Here is a 9,706-nt window from a genome sequence, read left to right as displayed (position 1 = left end):
CCTGCACCAGCTCCCGAGTCCCTTTGCACCTCCGATGTCTGGATTCTCTCCCAATTTAGAAAATAGTCTCTGCCTTTCTTCCTCTTCAAGGGCTCTGGCAGCCTGTAGCTCTCTCAGCGTTGCGCGGAGAGAGTGCCAAGAGTGTCTGGAGTGAGTCATGAACCAAGGCCAGCGACTGGAGGCTGGCAGCGAGCCCCAACCAGCAACTAACAGCACACAGTGTGGGCCAGCAACACCCCCACACACTAGTGGCCCCAACATCCTACAGCGTTTACCCCAGCAGAAATGTTTTGTCCAGCATGCTGGGGGATCTCATTTATTATCACATCTACCGGAGTACAGTGAGAGGTTTTGTTTTGCGTGCTGTCCCAATTGTACCAGATAGTACAACACATCGGAGCAGCACGGTGGCGCAGCGGTAGATTCGCTGCCTCACAGCGCTAGAGACCCGGGTTCGATCCTGACTACGGGTGCTGTCTGTACATTCTCCACGTAACCTGCGTGGGTTTTCTCCGGGTGCTCCGGTTTCCTCCCACACTCCAAAGACGTGCAGGTTTGTAGGTTAATTGGCTTTGGTAAAAATTGGCACAAATGACAATAATAAGAAGGGTCTCGACCCAAAACGTCGCCTATTTCCTTCGCTCCATAGACGCTGCCTCACCCGCTGAGTTTCTCCAGCATTTTTACCTACCTTCGATTTTCCAGCATCTGCAGTTCCTTCTTAAATAATAAACTATCTGGCAAGTGAACCATCCTACCACAACCAGAGAGCGGTCCTGAACTACTATCTACCTCATTGGTGACCATCGGTCCTTGATCGGACTTTGCTGGCTTTACCTTGCACTGAACGTTATTCCCTTATCATGTATCTGCACACTGTAATTGGCAGGATTGTAATCATGTATTGTCTTTCCGCTGACTGGTTAGCACGGGATTAAAGCTTTTCACTGTAGCCAGTTACAATGGCATAGACAGGACTGACTCCCACATCTGGATGAAAGAATTGCTAAAGCATTATTTAATTGCTCAAGCATTGGTCTAGAGACAATAAACTAAACTGTAAAATATCGTGGCTATTCGGCGTATCTGCGCCCCTCATGATTTAATTCCCCTCGCCCTCCGACCCTCTCACTGATGTTATTTTAAATTTTTGAATCAAAAATAATTAATTTGATTACGATACGGAATAACACTTACAAACCCGTGGTGACACACCCATCGCCATGGTACAAAACCACCAAATTATCGTTAAGACACTACATTTTCCAATGGTTATAAGGCGATCCTGATTGAGGACTCGTTCCCCACTCCCCTCTGACTGGTTGCAGGTGGAGCGGGAGAGACTGCGCTCGGAGGAGGACACCATGCGCGTGTCTGCGGAGAAAGGTCGCCTGGACCGCTCCCTCACCACTGTGGAGCAGGAGCTGGTGGAAGCCCAGAGACAAACCCAGCAGCTGCAGGTGAGTAAAAACCATGGCAGAAGCTCGTCACTAGTCGATACACGTGCCAGGAAGTGGCATGGTGGCGCAGCGGTAGAGTTGCTGCCTCGCAGCGCCAGCGATTCGATCCTGACCACGGGCGCTGTCTGTACGGAGTTTGCACGTTCTCCCCGTGACCTGCATGGGTTTTCTCCGGGCGCTCCGGTTTCCTCCCACACTCCAAAGACGTGCAGGTTTGTAGGCTAATTGGCTTTGGTGAACTGTAAATTGTCCCTCGTATGTGTAGGATAGAACTGGTGTACGGAGTGGTCGCTGGAGGTCTGAAGGGCCTTAAAGATAGCGGAGTCAAGGGTGTGGGGAGAAGGCAGGAACGGGGTACTGAGTGTGGATGATCAGCCATGATCACAGTGAATGCTGGCTCATAGGGCCGAATGGCCTACTCCTGCACCTATTGTCTATATTCTAGCTAGTACCTCGAAACTAAACTAAAATTGAACTTGAACTATGTTAAAATTAAACTATGAACTATAACTAAACTACAACTAAATTAGAACATATTAGAGAGTTCGATTTAGCACTTAGGGCTAACGGAATCAAGGGATATGGGGGAAAAGCAGGAACGGGGTACTGATTTTGAATCAGCCGTGATCATATTGAATGGCGGTGCTGGCTCGAAGGGCCGAATGGCCTACTCCTGCGCCTATTTTCTATGTTTCTATAACTAAACTTAAACTAATGCTGCTCATGAACCACACTCCCAGTGGCCATTCACCAGAGGGAATCACCTCTAACAGTGGCAGGGGGGCAGAAGTCTGTCTGACTCTCGGCTCGCTAACCCAGAGGTCTCTGTCCCAGCACTATTGCGTTTACACAAGCACTCGGCTCTAACGAGCAGCTTAATGGAGGAGCAAGCTCCCTGGGCTGGGAGGGCAGGCAGGGCTTTCGGCTTTCCACACAGCAATGCGAGGCTCGCAATGAAGGGGCGGCTTGGGGTAAAAGTCAGAAGAAGGTGGTTGTGTGTTTCCGTGAGGACTGAGGAGGTGAAGGTTCAGCCGCTTGAGCCTCGGAGGAAGTTATGTCTGGATCTGGCAGTCTCCGGAGAATGCAGCGGGGGTTGCTGCCAAGTGGGGAATGCATGCTCCAGCAATTATTTCATCCAGATGTGGGAGTCAGTCCCGTCTCTGCCATTGCATCTGGCTCAGCTACAGTGTGAAATGTAACCTCAATCCTCCAGCACCGTAACTGATAGAGTAACTAACGGCAGCCTGCAGCTTCCAGACACCAGAGAGTTGTGAGTCTGTGGAATTCTCTGCCTCAGAGGGCAGTGGAGGTCGGTTCTCTGGATACTTTCAAGAGAGAGCTAGATAGGGCTCTTAAAGATAGCGGAGTCAGGGGATATGGGGAGAAGGCAGGAACGGGGTACTGATTGGGGGTGATCAGCCATGATCACATTGAATGGCAGTGCTGGCTCGAAGGGCCGAATGGCCTACTCCTGCACCTATTCTCTATGTTTCATAGAAACATAGAAATTAGGTGCAGGAGTAGGCCATTCAGCCCTTCGAGCCTGCACCGCCATTCAATATGATCATGGCTGATCATCCAACTCAGTATCCCATACCTGCCTTCTCTCCATACCCTCTGATCCCCTCCCCTTTCCATCTAGAGAATGACCTAATTCTGCCCCTTAGTGCAGATGGGGGCATGTTGGTTGGCGTGGGTGCGTTGGGCTGAAGGGCCTGTTTCCGCGCTGTGTGACTGTGACTCTTTCAATCAACCTATTGTGATAAGCCATTGGTGAATGATGGTCTGCTAGCAGGAATTTACTGCAAAAACCATGCTGAAATGGTAAATCTTTCCTCTTCCTGCTCACACCACTGTCCCTGAAGCTGGATTTGCAGATTATTAGGTGGAAGATATCGCGGTCTCTGGTGAGTCCAGCTGTAGCGTTGAGCAACAGAGGCTTCACCCCGGCCTTCCCTCTCCACCGAAGACCCTGTCATGCCAGCAGTTGAAACGCCCACCCGTTCCAGAGATGCTGCCTGACCCGCTGAGTTCCTCCAGCACTCTGTGTGTGTGTATGTATCATCAGTTAGTGAGTGCAGCCCCACTGCTCCCCAACAGCCCAGCCCTTGGTGAGAGGAGCTGGGAGATCCTACAGCTCTAGTCACAGCAGCAGTGTTGCTGCCTCACAGCGCCGGAGACCCGGGTTCGATCCTGACTATGAATGCTGTCAGTGCGGAGTTTGCACGTTCTCCCCGTGACCGTATGGATTTTCTCCGGGTGCTCCGGTTTCCTCCCACACTCCACAAAGACGTGCAGGTTTTGGTAAAGACGTAATTGGCTTTGGTAAAAATTGTAATTTGTCCCTGGTGTGTGTAGGATAGTGTTAGTGTTCTGGAATTATTGGTCAGCGCGGACTTGATGGGCCGAATGGCCTGCTTTCGTGCTGTATCTTACAACGATCCTTATAGATCTTATAAAGATGTACTATATCGTGAGAGGATTAGATCAAGTAGACACACAGTCTCCTGTCCAGAGTAGGGGTATCAAGAATCAGAAGACATAGGTCTGAGGTGCGGGAGGAAAGATTTAATAGGAACCTGAGGGGTAACTTTTTATTCCGGATGCTCCGGTTTCCGACCACATCTCAAAGAGGTGCAGGTTTGTAGGTAAATTGGCATCGGTAAAAATTGTAAATGAAGTGATCGCATGAGGTGATCGCTGGGCAGCGCGGACTCGGTGGGCCGAAGGGCCTGTTTCCGTGCTGCACCTCCAAACCAAACTAAACTGAAGAAGTCCAGGGATAAATGGAAAAGGAGGGGAGATGTTCTGCTCTGAGTTCGGTTGGCTGTTGGCCAGGGATCTCCCAAGCTTATTGGAACTGATGGCATGACAGTAGAAGTAGCCCCAAGTCCCCTGCTATGTAAATACGGGCTAGTACTCGTTGCATTCAGAGTCGCGGGTAACATTGCAATCTGCTCGTCCCCAATCTCCCACTAATGCCCAATCCTCCACTCGCACTAGATGTCCTCTCACCCAGCTTCACTAGCACGTGGCTTTGCTTGTAGCTCCTGAGTTGTTAGTTCATCTTGTGCCATTTATAACTTGTCCACTACTAATAACATCTGAGAACCTCAGCAAGTCAGACAGCATCTGCAGAGGGAGAAACAGCTAACTCTGAACCTGTTTTTATGAAAGAACTGCAGATGCGGTGGGAAAAAAGGAAGGTAGACAAAAATGCTGGAGGAACTCAGCGGGTGAGGCAGCGTCTATGGAGAGAAGGAATAGGCGACGTTTCGGGTCGAGACCCTTCTTCAGACTGATGTCGGGGGGGGGCACCCCCCCGACATCAGTCTGAAGAAGAGTCTCGACCCGAAACGTCGCCTTTTCCTTCTCTCCATAGATGCTGCCTCACCCGCTGAATTCGTCCAGTATTTTTGACTCCCTTTAATTCTTAACCAGAGTGACTATCGTGTCCCGCTAGCCCCAGTCACGGCCTGAACCACTGAACCGTTCCAACAGTTTCTGAATTTTTATTTCAAGATGTTTTGCTTTTCACCGGGGGATGAGGAAAGGCTTTTGTTTTTTAAATAGAGGGGCGTTACTGTAGGGGGTAGATGGTAGAGTCGCTGCCTCTCAGCGCCAGAGACCCGGGTTCGATCCTGGCCACGGGTGCTGCCTGTGTGTGTGTGTGTGTGTGTGTGAAGTTTGTTCGTTCTCCCTGTGACTGTGTGGGTCTCCTCCAGGTGCTCTGGTTTCCGCCCACGTGCCGGAGACGCCCAGTACAGGCGTGTAGGTTGATTGGCTTCGATAAAGATTGTAAATTGTCCCTAGTGTGAAGGGTGGCAGTGGAGGCAGGTTCTCTGGATGCTTTCAGGAGAGAGCTAGATAGGGCTCTTAAAAATAGCGGAGTCAGGGGATATGGGGAGAAGGCAGGAACGGGGTACTGATTGGGGATGATCAACCATGATCACATTGAATGGCTCGAAGGGCCAAATGGCCTACTCCTGCACCTATTGTCTATTGTTAGGGCTAGTGTGCAGGTGTGATCACTGTTCGGCATGGATTAGGTGGGCCGAATGGCGCTGTATCTCCAAACTAGACTAAAGGGCAGGAAAATGGGGTTGAGAGGGGAACATTGATTAGACCACTCTACGCTAAGCGGGAGAAATCGGTGTGAAAGGGAACTTGAAAATCCCGCCCCAACCCACTTCAATCAGTCTGAGGGAAGGTCCCGACCCGAAACGTCGCCTGTTCATTCCCTCCACAGATGCTGCCCGACCCGCTGAGTTCCTCCAGCACTTTGTGCTTTGCTGGGAGTTCCAGGCGCCTGCGTTTGCTTGTGTCTCCAGGTTGGGTTGTCTTGCCTGTCTAACTTGCCTTCACCCCCCCCCCCCCCCCCTCAGGCCCAGCTCTCCGACGTGGAGCATTCACACTCGCACGGGCTGGTCGAGGCAGCCGCCAGGCACCGCCAGGAGCTGCAGAAGGAGACGGACCGCCTGCGAGCGGCGCAGGTCGTGACCGAGAGGACCCTGGAGGCTCGCGAGCGCGCACATCGACAGCGGGTTAAAGGACTCGAGGAGCAGGTACTCAACTTGACAACTCAACACTGCCTGCAAACGCACAGAGAAATTCATCCCTCTTCATACGTCTAGGAACAGAATTAGGCCATTCGGCCCATCAAGTCTACTCCGCCATTCAATCATGGCTGATCTATCTCTCCCTCCCAACCCCATTCTCCTGCCTTCTCCCCATAACCCCTGACACCCGCACTAATCAAGAATCTATCCATCTCTGCCTTAAATATATCCACTGACTTGTGGCCTCCACTGCTGTCTGTGGCAAAGAATTCCACAGATTCACCACCCTCTGACTAAAGGAATTCCTCCTCATCTCCTTCCTAAAGGTACGTCCTTTCATTCTGAGGCTGTGCCCTCTGGTCCTAGACTCTCCCACTAGAGGAAACATCCTCTCCACATCCAGGCCTTTCACTATTCGATAAGTTTCAATGAAGTTCCCCCCCCCTCATTCTTCTAAACTCCAGCGAGTACAGGCCCAGTGCTGTCAAACACTCATCATAGGTTAACCCACTCATTCCTGGGATCATTCTCGTAAACCTCCTCTGGTCCCTCTCCAGATCCAGCACATCCTTCCTCAGATATGGGGCCCAGTAAAACTGCTCACAATACTCCAAGTGCAGCCTGACCAGCTCCTTATAAAACCTCAGCATTACATCCCTGTGTCTGTCAGTCTCTACACTTTAAAGATACAGCTTTAAAGATGGAAACAGGCCCTTCGGCCCACTCCATCCAGCGACCCCCACACACTAACACTATCCTACACACACTCGGGACAATTTTTCAGTTTACAGAAGAAAATTAAATGACAAACCTGCATGTCTTTGGAGCGTGGGAGGAAACCGGAGCACCCGGGGATACAATGCACGATCCTGACTACGGGCGATGTCTGTATGGAGATTTACGTTCTCCCACGGGGGAACCCGGGTGTGCGGCGCCGTGAGGCGGCATCTCTACCGGATGCCCCGCCACGCTGGCCCGCTATTCCTACGTTGCCCGCCATTAATCCGTGCCCGTCCTCTCCTGTGCCGCAGGTGTCGACGCTGAAGGACCAACTACAGCAAGAACTTCGCAGACGGCAGCCGCAGTATTCCCACTCCATCGTCTCCGGGAACTGACTCCAGTCCGGGACAGCGCAGCGCAGCGACACGGCACGGTCTCGGCCCGCACTCTCTTCTTCTCCCACCAGCAATCACCGTAGAAACATAGAAACATAGAAAATAGGTGCAGGAGTAGAGGCCATTCGGCCCTTCGAGCCTGCACCACCATTCAACATGATCATGGCTGATCATCCAACTCAGTATCCCATCCCTGCCTTCTCTCCATACCCCCTGATCCCTTTAGCCACAAGGGCCACATCTAACTCCCTCTTAAATATAGCCAATGAACTGTGTGGCCTCAACTACATTCTGTGGCAGAGAATTCCACAGATTCACCACTCTCTGTGTAAAAAATGTTTTCCTCATCTCGGTCCTAAAAGATTTCCCCTTTATCCTTAAACTGTGTGGCCCCATGTTCTGGACTTCCCCAACATCGGGAACAATCTTCCTGCATCTAGCCTGTCCAACCCCGTAAGAAGTTTGGAACCAGGAGAAAGCAGACCCCCATAGGGAGCAGAGTCAGAACATCTCCCCCTCCTCAACTGCCCCAACCTCCCACTCAAACCAGAACCACAGGTGCACCCGCTCTGAATAACGTCTCAGGAAGGGTCTTCGATGTCTGAAGAAGGGTCTCAACACGGCTGCATGGATGGGGCAGGTTTGGAGGGATATGGGCCAAACGTGGGCAGGTGGGACTAGTGGCCAGTGTGGGCAAGTTGGGCCGATGGACCTGTTTTCACCCTGTATCGCTCTAATCGATGTGAATAAGGGTCTCGACCCGAAACATCACCTATCCATGCCCGAGCAGCGGAGTTACTCCAGCACCAGGAGTGTGTCTCTTTTTTATCGTAAAATGCAAAGCTGGTTGATAGCTCCAGGAATACAGGTGGATAAGGTTTACCACTGCCCTAAACACAGACATCCTATATGATCGAATCAAATCTGGTGCCAGTGTGAGCTGTGTGACACAGTATTTCATTGAAAGGTGCATTATTCTTGACAGCACATGGAGACTCTACCACCAGAGGCCAAAGATTATGCACAAGGTGCTTGTGTTCAGACCAATAGATAAGTGTTCCATGTGATTGAGTACAAATTATGTATTAACTTGGGGCAGAAGATAAGTTTAATTTAATACATTCACCATCCGCAATACATTTATTTTACAATTACCAAGGATGTATTTTCTCGATGTGATCAATAGAAATTTATTCTAAAGTATTGTAACAACCATCAGTTGACAAAAACTCTAATAGTTTGAAGAAGGTAAAGATGGCAAATTCTGTTCATTGACACAACTGTGATTGTGAAATGATTGGTGCGTGTTCAAATCTAACATCTTTGTTTTTGATATTACTGTATCTTTCTGCCGTTAGTATTTGGGGAAGTGGAACTCTGCATCGAAGCTTATTCGGTCCAGAACCATTCCTCATAGTCCTGTCAAATAGGGCGGCATGGTGGCGCAGCGGTAGAGTTACTGCCTCACAGCGCCAGGGACCCAGGTTCCATCCTGACCTCGGGGGGCTGTCGGTACGGAGTTTGCACGTTCTCCCCATGATCTGTGCGGGTTTTCTCCGGGTGCTCTGGTCTCCTCCCACACTCCAAAGACGTGCAGGTTTGTCAGTCAATTGGCTCGGTAATATTGTAAATTGTCCCTAGTATGTGTAGGATAGTGTTAGTGTGCGGGGATCGCTGGTCGGTGTGGACTCGATGGGCTGAAGGGCCTGTTTCCGTGCCGTATCTCTGAACTAAATTGGACCACTACGATTTAGTTGAACTATGACTTGTTCAAAAATGTTCACTTACAAATTATCTTTTTCTTGTGATTTAAAGAAGAAATCAATGCAAATTGCCCTAAAAATCTCTGGTTTTGTTACGTTTTCAGGAATGTTTCCATTTTCTAGTAATTTCTGATGTTTTCCAGTCCAGATGTAGACCTGCAATTATTGGCATTAATTTTTTATATAAAGTGCGGAAGGGTTGCTGTCTTACGGCGCCAGCGACTCGGGTTCAATCCTGACCACAGGTGCTGTCTGTGCGGAGTTTGCACGTTCTCCCCGTGACCACGTGGGTTTTCTCCGGGTGCTCCGGTTTCCTCCCACACTCCAAAGACGTGCGGGTGTTTGTAGGTTAATTGACTCGGTATAAATGTAAAACTGGGTGTAGGAGAGTGTTAGTGTGCAGGGATCGCTGGTCGGCGTGGACTCGCTGGGCCGAAGGGCCTGTTTCCTTGCTGTATGTCTAACGAAGGGAACATTCTGTTCTGACCCTGTGTTGGTTAAACCCGAACCCTGTGGTGTGTTTGTGTGGATTCCACGTGTGCTGAGTGGCTGTTTTTCTTTTTGTAGATGTGTTGTAACATGACCCGCTTGCTGTCTTGTCTCTTGCATCCACCGACTGTATCTCACCTGTTCAGTGTTACTCAGTTATTTTTTTACTCAGATGTTTTCTACTACACTGAGAAGAAGTGGATCGGACAGATGTCGGTTTACACTCGTTACAACAGGTGACTTGTGATATTAGGTGGTGCCTAAATCATACAAATAAACCACCACCAAAATTAACTCTTCTGTTTGCGTCAATAATGTTT

The 9,706-nt window shown here is 50.1% G+C and overlaps 1 protein-coding gene across 3 annotated transcripts in view; it reads left to right on the top strand.

Annotated features, from left to right (window-relative positions):
* The window catches only part of LOC129711483 (rootletin-like), a 68,427-nt gene extending 58,742 nt beyond the window's left edge, over positions 1-9,685 (top strand). For 2 of the 3 annotated variants that reach the window (XM_055659119.1, XM_055659116.1), the window contains exons 34-36: positions 1,329-1,460; positions 5,846-6,025; positions 7,051-9,685. In XM_055659119.1, the coding sequence (XP_055515094.1) occupies positions 1,329-1,460; positions 5,846-6,025; positions 7,051-7,134 (396 nt within the window). In that variant the 3' untranslated portion in view covers positions 7,135-9,685. The remainder of the gene's footprint in view (positions 1-1,328; positions 1,461-5,845; positions 6,026-7,050) is intronic. The other variant, XM_055659117.1, reaches the window with a different exon arrangement.
* Positions 9,686-9,706: the final 21 nt, after the last annotated feature.

Source organism: Leucoraja erinacea, chromosome 30 (assembly GCF_028641065.1).
Source record: "Leucoraja erinacea ecotype New England chromosome 30, Leri_hhj_1, whole genome shotgun sequence".
NCBI classification, from domain to species: domain Eukaryota; kingdom Metazoa; phylum Chordata; class Chondrichthyes; order Rajiformes; family Rajidae; genus Leucoraja; species Leucoraja erinaceus.
This window is presented reverse-complemented; position numbering and strand designations above follow the sequence as displayed.